The 19,531-nt window shown below is 38.4% G+C and overlaps 2 protein-coding genes across 2 annotated transcripts in view; both read right to left on the bottom strand.

Moving 5' to 3' along the window:
* limk1a (LIM domain kinase 1a) overlaps window positions 1-2,295 on the bottom strand; it is a 63,675-nt gene extending 61,380 nt beyond the window's left edge. Inside the window, exon 1 of the mRNA XM_022211530.2 lies at window positions 1,994-2,295. Within this exon, the coding sequence (XP_022067222.2) occupies window positions 1,994-2,051 (58 nt within the window). The 5' untranslated portion in view covers window positions 2,052-2,295. The remainder of the gene's footprint in view (window positions 1-1,993) is intronic.
* A 2,455-nt stretch (window positions 2,296-4,750) lies between these two features.
* On the bottom strand, window positions 4,751-19,418 carry LOC127536651 (elastin-like). The gene is made up of 16 exons (XM_051957485.1): window positions 19,080-19,418; window positions 18,951-18,977; window positions 18,840-18,854; window positions 18,683-18,712; window positions 18,471-18,497; window positions 16,749-16,775; window positions 16,523-16,570; window positions 15,163-15,222; window positions 14,997-15,077; window positions 14,851-14,895; window positions 12,947-13,024; window positions 11,486-11,524; window positions 10,713-10,769; window positions 8,651-8,686; window positions 6,821-6,889; window positions 4,751-6,243 (listed from the first exon to the last, which is right to left on the bottom strand). The coding sequence occupies exons 1-16, from the start codon at window positions 19,288-19,290 to the stop codon at window positions 6,197-6,199; spliced, it is 897 nt and encodes a 298-aa protein (XP_051813445.1). The 5' UTR covers window positions 19,291-19,418; the 3' UTR covers window positions 4,751-6,196.
* Between the last annotated feature and the right edge of the window lie 113 nt (window positions 19,419-19,531).

Genomic DNA, 19,531 nt, shown 5'->3' with positions numbered 1-19,531 from the left:
ACTTCACTGATAACACTCGTTTCCATGAGATAGCTGGCATTAGCTCCAGATCACAGAGTCCTCCTCCCATTCTCTAATGAGGAAAATGTTCATTATGATTAGAGTTTCAGGAAAAAGCAATTTGGCAGAGTCGGGACAATTTACTGAGCAATGCATTAAAGAGAAAGCAGCAGCAAGCAGCAGACAAGAAGCTACACACAGCAGATGTTTTTGTAGCTGCAGTTCATTTGCCTGAAAACAAATCACACGCCCTTCACATTCAGGGCAGGAGGAGAAGATGCAAACTAACAACAAACACCAGCTCCGGCTAAATTCATTTCATTTATGGAGATGCTGTTTTAGTTTGCAAACACGATACGGATGCTACTTCCTCCTTGTGTTCCCCTGAATTATTCTTTCCAAGCACCACTGCTGAGCTGCTGTACTTTTACTCTGAAAACCTAAAAATGTCCACATCCTAAACTGTCTGAGACCCTGAACCTGCAGTGTACTTAGACCATTATCCAAAACGCACCTGAGTAAGTCCAAGTTGTCACCTTTTTAACACACAGATGGCAGCATTTCGACATAAAAATCATTTTTTTAATCTGAATTCAAGTATTTCCTACAATAATAGTTACATCACAACATAGATGACACCCCAAAAGGTAAGCAAACACAGAAAATGTCTAAATACCAAAAAGGAAGGAGCTCTTTTGAATGCACACAGTAATATATGTGTATTCCATCCATCATTTTTAATGCAAAACAGACAGAAACAAGCAAAATGTTGCATACAGATGAGTTCAAAGACAGCACCAGTGTATTGATGAAACGGAGCCTTGCACTGCAGCTTCATCCATCCGTCCATGTGAGAACTGTTTTGCCAGAGGTTTTGTGCGGTCGGCTCATTTCTGTGACGCCTTCAGAAGCATCCTCCTGCTGTCAGACGGACTCAAAGGCAGGTCTGCTTTGTTCTGACATCGTTCTCCTCTCACCTCTTCGTTAATCAGTCTTTCTCACCTCATCTCTGATTTACACTGAATTTCTCTGCACACTAACCATGTCCTACTGACCTCAGAGAAGTCAAACACACCTGCATTCTTACTGAATCCGTAACGTAACCTGCAGGAACACTTGCCCCACCCCTCCTCGCCCACTTCCCACAGATAACTTCTCTTCAGATGAGATAAACATGCAAAGTGAAACACTACATAAAGGGTGGATTGTTCTAGTCGGTGAACCTGAGTGACAGTTCAAGGATAATCACAGAGTCGCAGTGTTCAGAATCCAATAAGCTGCACACTGCTGTTCACACAAATGGAATTTAACCAAATATGCACAGCCTGTCACACCAACTGTTTAAGCAAAGCATCTTTTTGTATTTTTGTCATGTCTTAAAAGTGCAGAAAAAGTCATACAATTCATTCATTTACACAAAAATAATCAGAAGGATCAAGAAAAATGAGCTTCTAAGGAGGTATAGTGGTTATAACCTATTGATTTCCTTTGTTAAATCAGAACCAATCACACAGACAAGGTTAATTATAGGATTATTTGAGGTGTTTTCAGTAAGATGTTGCTTATTTAAGTTCAAGACTATAACATGAAGCTGGTTCTTATAAAGTGGTGAAATTTAGCATTAATCACAAGCCCTGTACCCATAAACTCCTCTTTTTAATTCCATCACCTGTTAATACTTCGACTATTTGAGACACGGATGACTGGAGAGTGTGTTTGGCCTCAGGCTGACGGCTGCATCCAAACATGAGGGAGCATCAGAGAAAACATGGCTTCAGTTGCAGCACATTATGCACATTCAGCCCGACGCTCCCTGCAGATACACCGATGCCACGCTGTTGTCTGCCCACCAAAACTGCACCCACAGCGAGGAAAAGAGCGCAGAAAAAGCTGCATTTGCTTTCGGGTGGATCTTCATGCCTGTTTGGAGCAGCAGATGCGCCGCTGTCACTGCACCTCCCGCCCTGCAGCTCCTCTCCTCTCCTCTCCTTACCTTCCTCCTCTCCCATGCGTTCGTCCTTCCAGGTGCAGCAGAGCAGCATCAACCTCATTCACTCTCCGACACCGAGCTCCGGGAGAGAGCCAGCCGCCTCTGGTCGACAGAAAACCGGTGTCCGACCACCACAGCAGCCCGCCCGGCGGTCGTGTTGCTGTGCGTCGGTCGCTCCCTGCGGCGGCCACACGGCTTCCTGCTGCACGTTTCTGCGGCGCTTCATTCAAGAGAGCCGCTGACCAATGGAGCTGCTGCACCGGCGGAGGAAGACAGCGGCTGGCCAACCACAAACACGCCCTGCTGGATGAATGCTGGTTCCTTTAGGGAGGAGGAGGAGGAGGCGTCAGGAGGAAGACAGTGCTGCAAACACCACCATGGAAACTACAAAATAACCAAAACAACAATCAGGTATTGATCTGTTTCCTGCTGGAAAGTGGACCCATTTGAATCTGCTGTAATATTTAACATATTGATGTGTGAGTGAGAGCTGGAGTTAATGCAAGCAGGAAGTAAAAAATACAACAGAGGACGTCCTAAAAGAAGCTGAAATGTCAACTGGAGGTGAAAGCAGTTGAAGGGAAAGTTAAAGTTTAACTCGTGAGCTTGGCTGAGTTAGACCTTTAAGGCGGTATTTTAATGGTTAAAGTAGTTTCAATGTTTCAAACTATGATTAGTGTACAGAAAACATCCGAAACACACATTTATGAGTTTATTTTACTGTTTTTTTTATTGAAGAGTGAAGTAAATGAGTGCATATTTGGCATATGGCCTACTATACATAAGAGATAATAACTTAATGAGATATTTATTTATCAAATTGTCAACCCAAGTAATAGACAGGGAAGGTTTCATAGAGACTAGTTGGAATTTTGAATTATAAATCACGGTTTCCTGTTATAAAGTTATGCAATTTCACACTGCATGTCTTTACTAGCAGCATCCTCAAAATGAATTTTGTTTTGTTTTGTTTTCCTCTTAGTCTGAGCCACAATCTCCACTTCAGAAGGACTTACATAAACTAAACATTACAGTTTTATTCTTATCTATGTTCAGAATATTCTCACTGAGGAGTTGGATCATTCATAACCTATCTGATTGACCATTTTATTCCTAAAAACATTCTTTCTGGGTATTCACAGTATTTTTTGTATGTGATTAGTGACAAAAAGACGTTTCCAATATCCCCTCTGTGAAACCTTTCAATATTAATACGTCAAAACACATAGAAAAACAAAGAAATAGATTTAAAACAAGCTGGCTAGTATAATGTTTGAGTTTCCGTAATGGAACCTGTTGCAAATAGGGTAATTTGTTTGTTATATAATACCTCATTTGAATAGTTAAACAGTCCTTTTGGAATTAGCCAACTCGGGAAGTTTCATGTTGATGTCTATTAAGTTTTGTCCTATTCACCTGCAGTGTGTTCCCTTAAAACCTAAGGAAGCAGGTGAAGAAAAATCTCAAAGTGGTTGACAATAAAGCCAGCAATAATGCAAGTGTGTAATTCAGCCGCTTGGTGTACTATAAGTACACTGAAATCAGTACTTAAGAGCAATACATGGTCACAGGAAACAGGATCTGTTCCAGGAATGTTCAGGACATGATGGACGGCCTCCCTCGGTACGACTGAGTGGAACTATTCCTTTGACACAGTTGAATGCTTTTAGCCTAGCCAAGCTAGACCCAGCTCTTAAGACACAAGGGTCTAGGAACGCTCGACAGGGAGGGAGGCGGGCTAAAAGGTTGTCTTTCAAATCACTCTGCAGTAATTGGGTAGGTATACAACCAATCAGCGCAACGAATAGTCTGACGTAGTTCCGAGAGCGCCGGCGGATTGTGGCTAAGTCCCATTAGCTTCCCAACCAGCGGAGCCAACTGGTATATTAAGGATTTGCCATATCCCGGCATAAGTCCAAATACGTCTTTCTTCTCAATGAAACACTTCAGTGCCGTCCTTTGTTTATCTTTCAAGTTGAATTTTAGCTTCAAATCTTTAAGGGCTGTGGCCAAAGCCGAGTGGAAAGATAACTGTTTATTGTGCGCCGGTTGTTTCTGTCAGAATCGTCGCGCCTCTGTCATCACTTAGTTACGCCCACCTTCTGACTCTACACTTCATGGTGATTGGTCCGGCCAGTTTTAGGAGCATCCAGCCTCGAGCCTTATGGAGGGTAACTTGACCCACCCTGGCAGAGAATTAAATTCGTTGCCGTGGGTTGTCTAGCACGGCTAGGCTAGAATGCTTTTGCAGTTTTGTTGAAAATACGGAGCAGCATTATACTGCATTTCCACACCAACACTATGATATTTCTGAAGTTGTAAGACCAAAGCTTGTGCTGATGGAACAACTGTGTAAGCTGCTCTTAGAGGATGAGGATCACGGGTCAGTGGTTCTCCCAGGAGATCATGAGAGAACAGCAGCGTGAGTTCATTATTTCCAGCTGGAACAATAAGAAGTGAGTTTATAGTCACCACACAGAGGCTCTGGCCAAATGTCTGCCCTTAATCTGAGGTTTGTTTTCATTACAGTAAAGAAGTCACACACTCAGATTTTAAAATACACTAAATCTGATCATCCCTGATTCATTTTTTGCTCTGTGGGACAAAACAGCACTTAAATGCAACCAAAGTCTCAAGTATTCAGAACTCGAACACCAGGAACTGATCCTGCAGCAAACCTCAGTCAGATGGTTTTGATCAAGTCTCAGGAAAAGCTGCTGCTTTATGGACTATGATAAGAAACAACTAGGACCACACAGGTTGTTTTAACACATTTTATTTTGTTATTTGTTGAAAGCAAATAAAATGCCGGGATATCCGGGAACAAGTCACATGTGTGTCGTGGACATAGAAAAAGTGCAAAACCACACTGTTCCTCCTTATAAAAACAGTTTTAAATAAAGATGAAGAATAGCCCACGTCACATAAGACAAGGTCTGACCCAGCGAGGCTCAAGGACAGTTCTAACACAGCACCGAGTGAAGGAACTGAAGCCAGCTAACTTCAAATTAGTACAAAATACAGTACACAGTTACAGAAAGAGATGGGGTCACTTGGCAACAGCGCTCATGAACCTTTGGTCAGTAAAGCCTTCTTAAAAGCAGCTCAAGTAAATAAAGAACAACGGGATTTTACGCCCCACATACACACACAAAGGCCCTCCCGTTAAACAAAGTATTAATCCATATTACAATTAATAACAGTGAATAAATGCAAACGCAAAGGATTGTTCTTGTTTTATGTTCACACATTGCTGTTAACAATAAAGCTATGAGTCAAAGCATGGTGAGTAATCAGGTAATGACAAGTTACGTAAATGTAAATGAGGCTAAACATTTGAAGCAGACAAATGCACTCTCTTTCCCCGCACATTAGGACACATAATTAAACATTCAAACAAACACAATGTACATGCTGTAGTAGTATCTGAATGACATTTAATCTGCTTGAAACTAAAAGGCAACTCGTCTTTTTCATTCCTTTTTGATTGTCTTCAACACACTATTCTATAAAGAGCTGAAAATGTTTGCCATCATTAAAAATGCTGAGAAAACTGAACTGCACAGCAACGAGATTCAGCAAAGTTGCTGAGAGCAGATGGATTGGCCAAAGCCCCAATTCCCGCTGCTTTATACCCAGCAGGCCTAAAAATAGCAGCAGAGAAGACGGGGAGCCAGAAGCGACGCTGAGATTGGCCAGATTTTATAATTTTTTTTGGACGACCAACCCAACTCCTGTGACATGTCAGAGAGGCGATGAGCTCTGCACAGCCAGGTGAGACAGATCACCTTGCTTTAGGATTAAAACCAAAATCATTCGTAGGTCACATTGGCAGCTGACGGTTCAGACAGTCTTTCGCACAACAGTACAACCATATGCCCAAAGAACACACACTCGCGCACACACATACAGCAACACGTGATGACTCAAACATACTCTTTGAACGTTAAGTGGTGCAGTACAGTTAGTTAAAGCTGAATAACACATGAATGAGTAAAGGCACTATCAGTAACATACGTCACATCAGAACGTGTACAAAATTCTGGGTCGGTGGGTTTCTATAAAAACAGACACTGAAGTCAAGTAAGTAAAATACAAACATCTTTACAGGTTGTCTAATGGGGCTTTGTTTGCATATAAAATGTACATTCTAGATCATGCAGTAGCACCATGGTTTCTTGAGGTCACTGGATCTCAAGAGATCCTCTACTTCCTCCTCCCACAGTATTTGCCCTGGCATCCTGCAACGCCACCTGCAGCGACATAAAAACAGCTCAATCAGAGATGTTATTATGCATAGAGTCGCCACTAAACTACTCTGAAATAGAAATCTATGGCAGAAATTTTATGATACATGTCCACCCATCCCCTGAAAAAGCCAAGTGTCAAACTGGAAAACATCCAGCCAATCGTTTTGTTGCAGTGACTTTAGCAGATTTAAAACCTGACTTTGGGGAAAAGTTACCAAACATTTAAAGCATTTTTTATCAGTATTGACCGGTCATTCTATACTGTAGTCCCAATGAACAGTGAAACTGCAGTTATAACTCTCCCATTATTCATTTAAACAGGAACTTTGACTTCTTAGCCTGAAATAACGGCATTATTAATGTGATTGCCAAGTTCTAAAACTTCCCTAGAAGGACTTTGGTTGAGTCTCTGATTAGCAATAACAAGCTGACACGTGTTCCTTGCTTGTATGAATACTGTTGCACTTAACATTAAATGGATTTTTGTGATTCATCTCAGCAATGTGTTGCTGCAGCAAGATTCTGTGTAACATGTAAACTCAAATTCACTTTGTGAAATGTGTGTGCTCTGGTCTTTCACCTCTGAAGCCCCCTCCTCCTCCTGCACCACCAAGGAAGCCCTGCAGTGGACCATACTTTGCTGCTTTGGCTGCAAAACAACAAAAGTGACAGACAATACGGTTTTGTCACAGTACGGTTTGGTATCCAGCATGAAGGCTGACTTTCTTTATAAAACACAGCTGCATTGTGAGGCTTTTGTTTTTTTAGCCAGAGGATTAATTTACAGGACACAATCTGCTTCTCCATCCTTTAAACAGCACATCAGAGATTAATAACCAGTCTTAAAATTGGAGAGGATTAAAATCAGCTTGAGGATTTGGCCTGATAAATTTGTCAAGGTGCAGCGCCCTGCATCTCTTCTGCAGAGAAGCAGCGATTTTTCGGATATTATTTGAGATTATAACACTATACCAACTATTTTTTATTTTTTTCTCTAGGTATACATTTGTATATGTGTGTATATATATATATATATATACATATATATATATATATATACATATATATATATATATATATATATATATATATATATATATGAAGAGTTCATTTGCAAAAACAGGTAACTCCGTTTTCAGAAAACTAATTTTTTATTGCTTACTTGAGATAATAATAATAATAATAACACTAATAATTTATTTTTCTCTAATTTGTCATGTATTTTTATACTAAGTCAAATCCACTCAACTTCAGTTTGATATTATCTGAAGTAAACAATAAAAAAAAGTTTTCTGAAAATGTATCAAAACGGAGTTATCTGTTTTTGCAAATGAACTCTTCATATAATTTATTTCCTTTCATGCAAACGTTCCTCAGGTGGAATAAAGTTTAATGACTTCTTGTTTACCCTCACTGCATGCAAGTTTATGTTTCCGTTCAGCAACACAGCAAGCAGCTCCCAACAGAGCTGTTAACAAGTAAAGACAGGAGGCCTATTGATGTTCAGCCTCACTGAACCAAACACAGGAGCTGAAAATAACATTACAAATGGATTTACTGGTGAGGCTGGCAGCTAACAGCTCACACACTGTATGTAGATGTTCAATACTGTTAATAAGGTCAGTGATGTATGGAAATTCTGCTGATACTCTGGACAGGCAGTGTTCCTGATCCCATCAAGATACAATAAAACACCAAAAACATACTGTACCACAGAACCAGATGTGTATACTGATGCGTAATTATAATTATCTGCTCATAAACTGATATTAAATTAGCAACTGAATGTCAAAATGACTGGTTAGCCACGTGCTTCCCTGGATCAACTGTGTGTATGTGGCAGTCATATAGACTTCAAAGAGAACATCAGCCTTTTAGAAAATTGAATCCTATCAAGCGTATTTTACTGTATATCAGCCCCAAACACTCCTCAGATTTTTAAGCAGAATATAAGGTTGAAAGTTCGGGAGAAAGCTGAGTAGACCTTGAGTTGAGATGATTTGTCAAAAAAATAGGGTAGAAATATTCCAGTTGTTGTGTGAAGGGGTCAAGGGCATGACTTGAATATAAAAACCTCATTCAGAAATTCATGCAGGTGCCCTTTAAAGATGTCCATATCTAAGATGCTGTGAGAGATTAAACCAGTAAAGTTACAGAATCTGAAACCGGATGTGCTTTCCATGAAATTGCCCCAGCAGCAGTTATATCCATGTTCAGGAAAATGCAGATTATGTGTTCAGCCACTGGCACACACCCTTCAAACTCATCCAAGTAATCTGCCAAAGAGCAGAAATCATGAGAGAAACTAGAAAATAAGCAAAGGGGATACTAGCGGGCTGAAACAAAGCATTCATGATGTGCTGCTTTTTGCATGTGTGACGTGAAGTGAGTGCATGTGGACGTTTGGTACCTTGTTGAGGAGTCAGTGGGGCCGGTACATATCCACCTAGACAAAATCAAAGATAAACACAAGATGAGTTGATGCCAACACACTAATGCTTAGATGAAACCACTTTGGACTTTTAGAGGGGTTGATGTATTTCTCCTGGAGAGGATGTGGTTGGAACAAAATGGGAAGATGGGAGGCACTTAAATCTGGTGCTGAGATGTCTGATCCATAAATACTCTGTGTATTTAAGAGGCCAGAATTTAGTCAGGCCGTATTGTTCTCTTTTCTGTATTTGGTTAGTAAACCACACAGACTCATGGTCTTGGTTAAAGATTTGTAGGTGCTTCTAGCTGCAAAAATAGTAAAGTGAGATATGACAGACTGCTCTGTTCAAGACAGATTTTTGTCATTATATATGCAGATGTTATGTTTCATTATACTGCATTTTCTAAAATAATCCAATGAATCTCTCATTGATTAGATGCACTGAGATTTTTTAAAAAAAGTCAGCCTCCTGTATGTTAACAAGTTGAATGTGATTAATCCGAAATGAAGTGATTTCAAGTTAAAATTGAAAAGCCTCTTCAATGTATGTGTGAGAAAAACACAATTTTATTAATTATCATGAACAAACCTAATCATATAATCACAAAAATCCAGGACTTTTCAAGTTTAATGTGAAATATACTGGCGTTGGATAGGAGGATTCAGCAGATCCCGCTTTACTTTGTTAACTAGTAGAATTATATTAATACACCTGCCAAGGGAAAGGATGCAGAAGCTGGAATTGTGTTTAAGTGAAAATAACAGGCATAAAGAGAAGGAGAGAAGAGTGCCAATGAGCCATTTACTAATATTGTCCTAATGTGTTTCCTCATCCTTTGCTGAATGACATGAATGTTAGTGAACAGGGAAGGTGAAACATCCTGTCATCCTGCAGCACCTCCCCTCTTCTTTCCTTTATGCTCTGACGTGAAAGGGACAGTTTGTTTGTCCTTTTCTCCGTTCAGCTGTGTTACCTGGCTGGTGGCAGTACAGCATTAATCGGCCTCCTGATCCGGAAACAAGGATGAAAAGTTAAAGACTCGTCTATCTGCTAAATCTTTGTCTAGGTAGAGGCAGGTTTGGATACCAGCAAATGAATGTTTGCTAATGTTTGGACAAACTATGAATGCTCCATTAATTATTTAATAACCTTTTACCCTTCTGAACCCAAAACCTAGCAGCGGGTTGGAACTGCAAGTTTTCTTTAAAAATAAAATGCACAATTTACAACAGTTAGCAAAGCTACAAACTGTCAAAACAGAAGGAATCAAGAGATTTATAACTACCCATGGTCCTTGAACATATCACGTGTGACAGTGTTAAAACTGTGATATCGCTCATGCAAAAATTTGGAAAATTTTCAGGTGACCTTCAGGCTGTGTTTACACAAAAAATGTATTAAAACAAATTAAAAATATCCTAAAATATCCACATTATGTAGAGGTTCTTTTCAGTAGTGGTGACACCTGTGGGCACTTGAAAAATGTTGTGCATGTTGATTCCAGGGTCTTTTACTTTAAAATGTGACAGCAGCAAAAAAAAAAAAACGCCCAGAAACTCCTTGAGGTTCAGAGAATTGTGAAGCAGAGGTGAGATGAACAAACCACTGTTATGAAGCAGTGCTATGTTCTCTTTGACTATGTTCGTCTCCTGGGCACACGTCTCCTATCTTATGTAGCTACACACACACATAGGTTAGGTTATGGGGACTTGCTTTTGGTCCCCATAAGGATGATTGGTTCCCAAAATGAGACTGCATAAACAGATTTAGGTCCCCACACACGCACACACACACACACACACCATAACACTACTGTCTTTATCCTTTGTGTCCACTCTCTAAAGATAAATGGCTCAATTTGGTCAGCGGTTAGCTTGCCTCCACTGATTTATGGCACAACCAGTCCCCCTCAAAGATCCCGGCACAAAACTCTTCATCGCCACTACAAATATGCATGATGTCTGACACCGCAAAGCCTGATTAGCAAGTAAAAGTTGCAACATTTGCATGTGTGCACACAGACAGCAGTTCTTCTACCTGGGTAGTACTGCTGGGGGAATCCTCCTCTATAACCAGGAACCACAGGAACTGCACCTGGAAATTTGAAAAACAGTTTCCATGGAGATTCAGAAATTCATTGAAGCAAAGTGTGTAATTTGAAAATATGAGCAGGATTACTGAATAGAACAGTTTGTATTGTCAGGAGCTGTAGTTGCATTAAACAGGTCTCATCAAGTCCTGCATGTAAATTATGAATAAACAACCTACTAAGAAGTGGCATAGAGTGAATAAAGGGACAGCTACAGTGAATAGACAGTTACATACAATTAGTAGAGGGTTACACACAGTGAATATGACAACTTGACCTACTTCTCCTAATCTCAAAATTCTTAATTTGGCAAATTCTTCTGCTGGAAAAACTGTGCTGCTTAATGAAAGATGTTAAACCATCTGTAGTAGCGTTTCACACAGACGGACAAGCCTCTGGCCTCTGGGAGAAGGATTATGACCATGACTCTATTGACTAGCCTGCACAGTATCTGCAGGGAAGCGAGAGGAGGCTGAACTGTCGGCTGCTGCTGTGTGATTACACTCATCCATCACTGGTGGGCAGAGGAGGAGGAAAGGAAGGACCAAAAGCCACACAGCAAGAGCACATTTAGCTGTGGCCTGCTAGAATGAAATGTGCACGATGCTAGACCACTATTTCTTTCTGTAAAGGGCGTGGAAAGAACATCTTGGATGAGCTCAGAGGATAAAAAAGAGGGAAACTGAGTAGAATATATTAGCAAGAATGGTGAGATTCTCACCTGGCTGATATCCACCACCGCCTCCAAGATTGCCGTAGCCTGTTCAGATTAAAAGCCAAAAAAAAATGTCATGAGAAGGTTTCTGTTCCTGTGATATACAAGCTTTATGTTTCTATAGCGACAGACACATTAACAAGCTCATCCAAATTTCCCCTGGAATAGTTTTTGCTATTTCAGACCATGACTCTCCAGGGGCTTTTGTTATCTTCAAACCATCACTCTGCGATGCTCTAAAACTAACAGTAATCAGTCTCCAGTGGGAAATGATGTGTTGTTGACGTGCTCCATTTACAAACTCCTAACGGTACAGAAACACTGCAGAGATTACCGCCTTTGATAAAGTTGTGTTTTGAAAAAGTTTTGGCTAAATAAGTAGACTTCATAATGACCCTAAAAAACCTTCTGAATCCCAAGCAGCTTCTGTGCATTTTTTGCTCCTTTCATATTTTTTTTTTTACTGCAATATAAAGTCCTACATCTCTATGGAAACATCACAACCATATCTAGAAGTAGAGAGAACTTAAAGCTGTCTTCTGGGCTGTATGACATGGTATACTTCGATAAAGAAAAGCCTCACTTATTGTTTCTTCTTCTTTGTAAACAGCTCATCTAAAAATTCTCAGATTTATTTTTGTTATATGACTGTTGGGTGCAGCTGAGTCACTTATAGCTTCTCAGTTATGCTGTACAATTTCTTTATTATTATTATTTTTTGCATGATCTGGTGCAAACTGGTTATTTTAAATACATTATATCTGATTAATATTATGATTTAACGCTTAGATTGGGTTCATTTTCCTTATGAAACTGTATGTGTTTTATTGAAGGAACGGTGGAAAGTTTAAATTAGTTGATTTTTTTCTTCTTGTTTTTCTTTTCTTTTATAATTTTTTTCACAGGTTTTGCCTCTAAAAATGGTGAAATTTTGACCATTTGAAAAAGAAAAGAAATAAAACACCTTTTAAAAACACCAGAAGGTTGTGATGTCAAGAGGGTTGAACTAACTCCACTAAATATGCATTTTCTTTGTGACTAATTGACTGAAAATAGAGAAAATCATAAATGTATGGTGGTAATTCTATGAAGAATACTTAAAGTTATATAAATTTGGTGATTTTTATTTCTTCAACAGACTTGTCACACTGAAAGTAAACAGTTTTTTGCAACGGTATATCACTGAAATTTAACACAAAATAGTTTGAAAGATAGAGTACTGAAAATCTTTTATCATAATTTAAAGAGGAAGCAGGGTGGTGAATGAAGAATGTATTTGTAAGAGCTGAGAATCTGGTTCTTCATATACAATAATTACCAAAATCTGCCCGACTCAAGAGTTTTTTTCAAGCAACAGAAGCCCTAAAAAGTATCAATAACCTACAAATGTAACTGTCATAAACTATTATGTTACTGTTACTAAGGGGACTAGCTAGTGTGTTTCAGTGTGCTCTGACAGTAGCAGACCTGGTACACCTGGTTTGGGTGGTTTAACTCCACCACCAGCACCTCCAAGTCCACCTGCAGAGGGATACGTCAGCCCACCTGCAACAACAGGAGAAGATGGCTTACATACGGATAGAGCCTCTAACTGATACTGTACATGCGGCTGTTCTGTATAGGATTCTAAGAAAGACTCTGAATAATGCCTCCACGGAAACATCAGTCTGTTTCCTTTCTCAAAGCAGCTTCTCATTCCTGATTCGCCGTGACCCGTGAGACTTATCAGCATTCTGGTCAATTTCCTGCACAGGAAGAGCGATGTGACGGCATCTCCTGACCAACGGTCACTCTGAGCGCTGGGCGGAATGACGGTGTTGTTTTTGAAAGTTGGAGGAATGTTGTGTATTACCAGTGATGTAAAAGAGAAGTACATTAACTAAAGTAATGTAAGTAAGAACAATGTTGAAACACTAATAATAATAATAATAATAATAATAATAATAATTTACATTTTATGCAACTTTATACTTCAACTCCATTTCAAGTCAGAAGGAAATATTGTATTTTTTACTGTACTACATACAGTTACTTTTAAGGTGGAAGATTTCACAACACATATTTAAAGTTTACAACATTTATGTCCAGCCTTTGTGGTTTCTTTTTCTTATTTTTACCTTATAAAAAAGCAGCTTGTAGTTGGGGTCTCATTTCAGATGTCTATGAACTCTAACAAACAGGGATTTTTACCTTAAAACTTCTTACGTTTTCATTTCAAAAGATGTTCAATATTTCACTTAAAAAAGTCAGGGTTAGAGAAAAAGCCCAAATAATAACAACAGATTTGTATACCAGACATTTTCTTCTCTCCTCTCCCATTTATCATATGGCGAGCCACGTCCCTTTGTATAAAATGATGTCATATATAATAATACATCAGTCAAAGGAACCAAACCAAGACTTTTCCTTTATCCTTCAACGGCATTTTGCTGCTGATACTGACTATACGTACTGCTACTTAACCCTCGTGTCGTTCTGTGGGTCAAAATTGACCCGTTTTAAAGTTGAAAATGTGGGAAAACAATATATTTTCACAGTGAAACTTCTGATGTCCACATTTTCAACATTTTTGGGAAATCTTTGAACATTTTTAGTGGACAAATAGAAATGTTAAAATGTTTTTTAAGAACATTCACACAAAAAAAATCAACCAAAATCCAGTGAAATTTGTTGGATTTTGGTTGATTTTTTTGTGAATGTTCTTGAGAAAATATTAGAAGTTTTACTGATATATATTTAATCATTTTAGATATTTTTAGGATGTTCTTTGGAAGATTTGAAACTATTTACAAGAATTTTCTTGCCAAATTTGTGGGATTTTTTAAAATAAAACTTTTAAGGGAAACATTTAAGGAATTATTGAATTTTTCTTCCTGAAGGTTTTGCAAATTTTCAGAAATTTGGGGATTATTTTTGCTGAATTTTGGGATTTTTTTCAGACAAGGAAACAATATTTTTCTGTGTCTATAAATGAAGACAACAGGAGGGTTAAGTGGGACTCTGCATGCAGGACTTTTCCTTGTGTCAGTACTTTTACGTTGCCATATTGGTACTTTTGCTTCAGAAAAGGATCTGAATACTTCTTCCATGACTGCATATTGGTGCTGTCAGGCTCCATTCTTTCTGTATGGACTGTATGCCTCTGAATCATGATGGTAGTGAAAAGTAGCAGAATTGTCTCGACACTGGCTTATCCAAGAAATGTTAATAATAATATCAATTTTAAAAAATCAGAGCACAATAACCAAAAATTGCGATTATTTTACCTTGAAAAACACAAAATAAAGCAATATTTGTTCTTATTTTCCCATTAATTAATTTTCTTATGCCCCCCCCCAAAAAAAAGTATATATATAACTAAAAAGGCTGACCTTGGAAACCTCCTGTTGCCAGTGGGATTCCTGCTCCACCTGCAACTACAACAAAACAAAGCACAACATAACGATGCATGAGCCTGCACATGCAATAAGCTTTGGATGTATTGGTTCTTTAAATGTTCTTTAAAGCAGAAACGTACCTGGAGGTTTCAGAGGCTTCGCTCCAGGCAGCGTTCCGACTCCAGTTCCAGCTCCAGGACCAGTACCTGCACCATAAGGCACTGAGGCAGAGGAAAGATAAACACGATGCTGACTGCTGTTTAAGCCAAATCTATGAATGTTAAATGGAACATATAGGAAACGCACCTCCATAAGTTCCACCATAGGGATATCCAGCTCCACCTGGAACAACACCGACTCCAGCACCTGTGGAGAAAAAGTGTTAGAAGATTAAACAGAAAGCTCCCCATCACAATGTGGAATAAAAGTCTCTATTCTTATCCATGCTGGTGTTATCCTCTCCAGCTCTGTTCTATTGTCAGAATAGTTTTAATTACTTTTGAAAATACACTGGTTATTAAATCCAGCAGTCATTCAAGCGATATATTAGAAGTTATTAGACACCTTATTAAAGGGAAAGCTGAGCTGAATCAAACATATCTGTTTCTGTAGTCTATGAAAAAAACTGGAGAAATATGCAGCATTCTATTTTCTGATCTAGTTATTAAAGGAGGTACTGTCATCATAAATACAGATGATCAGTCATTTCTCCCATTCACACACATATGTAAATATTAAATAGTTCTTGCTATTTCATCTTGACAATCTAATCCTTTAGCTTATGCATTCCCTCATATTTTAAGATTTTTTTTCTTCTTTATTTTTAAAGTATATCCAAAAAGTCACGCTGCTAAATCACATTAAACTTAACAGAATTGAAATGACTCAAACACATATTTGACAGAAACCACCTCCAGCTTGATCTCACGTCCCATCGCATCATCAAAAAGTGCAGAACTGCAAAAAATAGGCAAAAAACTGCAGACGCACAAAACTGATGACTGTTCAGTCTATTAGAGGCGTAATTGGGTTGAGAATTCCTGATGCAGCTCTTCCTTAAACATAAACTGGTGGTTTGATCGATCCAAGTTCAGTCATTAAGTGTCTAGACGGAATCTGCATGTTTGGATAAGCACAGCTTGTTTGTGAAAGATGGATCGATAACCGAATGGCAACATAAAAAGTGTATCGATTACTTAATTTGGATGTTTTGATTCTAAAGTGACAAAGCCTGATGGAGGTAAGATGCTGTGTGAGTAATGTGTAATGTTTTAGGAAAGAAACAGCAGGAGCAGCAACAACCTTATTACCCAGACAGCAAACTTGACACTAATGCTGAAACTAATAGGCAAATTTCAATCTAAGGTACAATGATAGACTTTGTAAAATCTTAAATAAAAACGCCTGTACAAATCATATATATCGATACATTTGCAACCACGCCATTGAAGTTTACTTTTACAAGAATATTAAGTATTAAATTAAAGCAATTTAATTTGTACAGCTGATTAATTCCATGGCAATGATATGAGAAGCCTTGAAGTAATGGAAAGATGATGTACTGCAGATCACCAGCAAGCAAATTATAGATATAAACACTATGCTGTAACATTATAATTTAAATACATCACATGACATACAGCGAAGAGATCTCGCTCTTCTTTACCTGGTAGATATGGTTTCGGTGGTTTGACACCTGTGCCGACGCCAACACCTGAAAACAGTGTTTAGGATTATTAATACCAAAGGCCTCAGCTGATGTTTTTGTCTTTGTCTCCACCAAATGGCCAAATGGATGTATGGTACCACCATTCAGCTTCAGTTAGAAAGCATACAGTAGACTGAGGTCTAATGGAGTTCTTAAATCAATAAAAGCATAAATATTTGCTTACCTCCAGGCTGTTGGACTCCAGGAGCAACTAGAGAAGAAAACAGACTCATGCATGAATGATCAAACATTCCATAATGCAAAATGTGTTGACAAATGAATGTAAATGGACTCAAGGACAAAACTACCACACAGACAGAGAACCTATGAAAAGTGTTGAGAAAGAAGAAGAAATAATTACAGTGCAAGAATCCTAAAGGAAAAAACTAAGTCTTCATAATCAATATTAACACTAAAGGATGGTTTGTCTAGAAGATTTAACTACAACGAAATGCTTTGATGGATATACTCACATTTTTACAACATATTTAACACAGGGAAATTGTAATCATTTCTTTATTCTGCATGGTTTTCTTTTAACTATTAAAGTTTCAGCGCTTTCTAAAGGTCACTGCTTTACAGACTACTTTTGCATTTCCCCTGCTTTATGCTTTACTTGATCTATATCAACAGTTAGTGACCTGGTCCAGTCCACTAATACACCGCCTGTATAGCCAAACACTCTGCAGAAGTGCAGAGATGAAGGTGACGATGTGACGCTTTAAATGATGCATCTGCTGCTCATTATTCTTTTCAAGGGCTGATCACTGGCAGTAGACAGATGCTGGCTGTGATGGTGAAGCTGTGACTGGATATGTGGTTATTGCTCAGGCTTTGGCCGCTGCTGTGGTTTAATCTGTGCTGCTGTGGATATGTCCAGCTGCTATCATTTGAGCCTGTGATGCCTTTAACAAATGTAATTATTTTAGAGTCCATAAGGAATGCAGTGGCTTCAATACAACCGTCAACCAGAAAATGATCTCTGCACCCACAGTTGGCCTACTGCTGCATGTAGGCAAATATTAGCCCTCGTGTCGTCCTGTGGGTCAAAATGACCCGTTTTAATGTTTGAAAATGTGTGTGTGTGTGTGTGTGTGTGTGTGTGTGTGGGGGGGGGGGGGGGGGGGGGGGGGGTGCTTTCACAGTGAAACTTCTGATGTCCACATTTTTGGGAAATTTTTGAACATTTTTTGTTGGAAAAAAAAAATGTTACAAAAATGTTTCTTAAGAACATTCACCAAAAAATCAACCAAAATCCAGCGAAATTCGCTGGATTTTGGTTGATTTTTTTGGTGAATGTCCTTAAAGAAAATATTAGAAGTTTTACTAATATATAAGTAGTCACTTCAGATATTTTTACAATTTTTTTGAAGACTTTAGTCATTTTTTTGAAAAATATTTAAAAGAATTTTCTTGGCAAATTTGTGGGTTCTTTTATATATAAATTTTTAAAGAAAACTTTTAAGGAATTATTGGAATATTCTTCCTGAAGGTTTTGCAAATTTTCAGAAATTTGGGGATTTTTTTGTCCTGAACTTTTGGATTTTTTTCAGACAAGGAAACAATATTTTTTGGTGCCCATAAATGAAGACAACAGGAGGGTTAAAGCAAATGTATCACAGTCATAACGGTAACATTTCCCTCTGATGTAGCCATGGTCGCTCTGACTCTCTTTAGTCATGACAGTATTAGCTGTGGCTGACTGTGAAACAGTACTGAGAGGAAATGCAAAACTACTGCAAGGTAACAGAAGTATTGTGAGGTGTTTTGTAACCTTGCTTCTATACCTGTGTGTCAGTGGATCTCTTGGTCTGTTATGCATCACTTTTGCGAGTGTGCAGCAAAGCCAGAGCACTGTGAACAATTTTAATGACTACGGATAAAAACAGAGACTGTTTACACTCACCAGGTTGGCCTTGGCCTGTCGGACCAACTGAAAACACAGGCAAAGGTTACGTCAGCTAACGTTGAGCACATGTTAAAAGACAGGGAAAGCAATCCCACTGAGAATAGATGAAGATTACATGGTACAAAATATTTAATACAAATCCAGCTGAACTATGCAAACTGAATGATGGCACACAATCAACACATGATGAAAAAGAGAGCTGGTCTTACCACCAGAGGGAGCTGGAACACCAGCGCCACCTGTCACATAAAAATACAAAACTCAGCGTTTGTCACATATGTAATGTTGAAGTAAAAGTCACTCAAAATAATTTTGTTAAGTATTTTTTGGTTATTTCAATGTGAAAAGAGGGTTTTTTATATTTACCAACACTTGTGCCAGCTGTGAAATAACAAAAAGCAACATTATGTCAAACTATCTACAATAAGTTTACATTAATTAATAACAAGAATCTACAGTGTTATATGTATCACTTACCACTCGGCTGAATAATTCCACCAGCAACTGTAAACACAGTCAGGAATAAAAATGACATTAAAACAGGCTGACACATAGCACAGTGTTAAATGAAATAACTGCAAGAACACGCATTTATTTTGAACCTACCGCCTGTTTTCAAACAGCCATCACAAGAGCACGGAGTGCAGAAAAGAATGAAAAAACAAAGTGAGTTTAAATATCTGTTTGGATTGGTTGCATTAATAATTATGAAATACACAGTTTTATGATTGTTGAAATTACACAACAATGTAGGAGTTACCTGCATTTTGAAATGTAGGAATGAGAATAAGAAACTCTTTTTAAGATATAAAACCATTTTTGACAAAGAAATTGTGTAAAGACTACAGGCATACAAAACAATCTACTGAAAGGTGGTATTTTATAGCAGCCATTTCACATTATATATACATGTATAAATAACAATTAAAACTCTAAATTATGAGAATGTGACATGAATGGCAATGACATCAAAAACTTTAAACCATATAAATATCAGGAAAACCCGTCACTGCAAAAAAACAAAGTGATGAGTGCAAACATTCATGCAGTCAAAATAA

This window comes from Acanthochromis polyacanthus, chromosome 13, assembly GCF_021347895.1.
Source record: "Acanthochromis polyacanthus isolate Apoly-LR-REF ecotype Palm Island chromosome 13, KAUST_Apoly_ChrSc, whole genome shotgun sequence".
NCBI classification, from domain to species: domain Eukaryota; kingdom Metazoa; phylum Chordata; class Actinopteri; family Pomacentridae; genus Acanthochromis; species Acanthochromis polyacanthus.
This window is presented reverse-complemented; position numbering and strand designations above follow the sequence as displayed.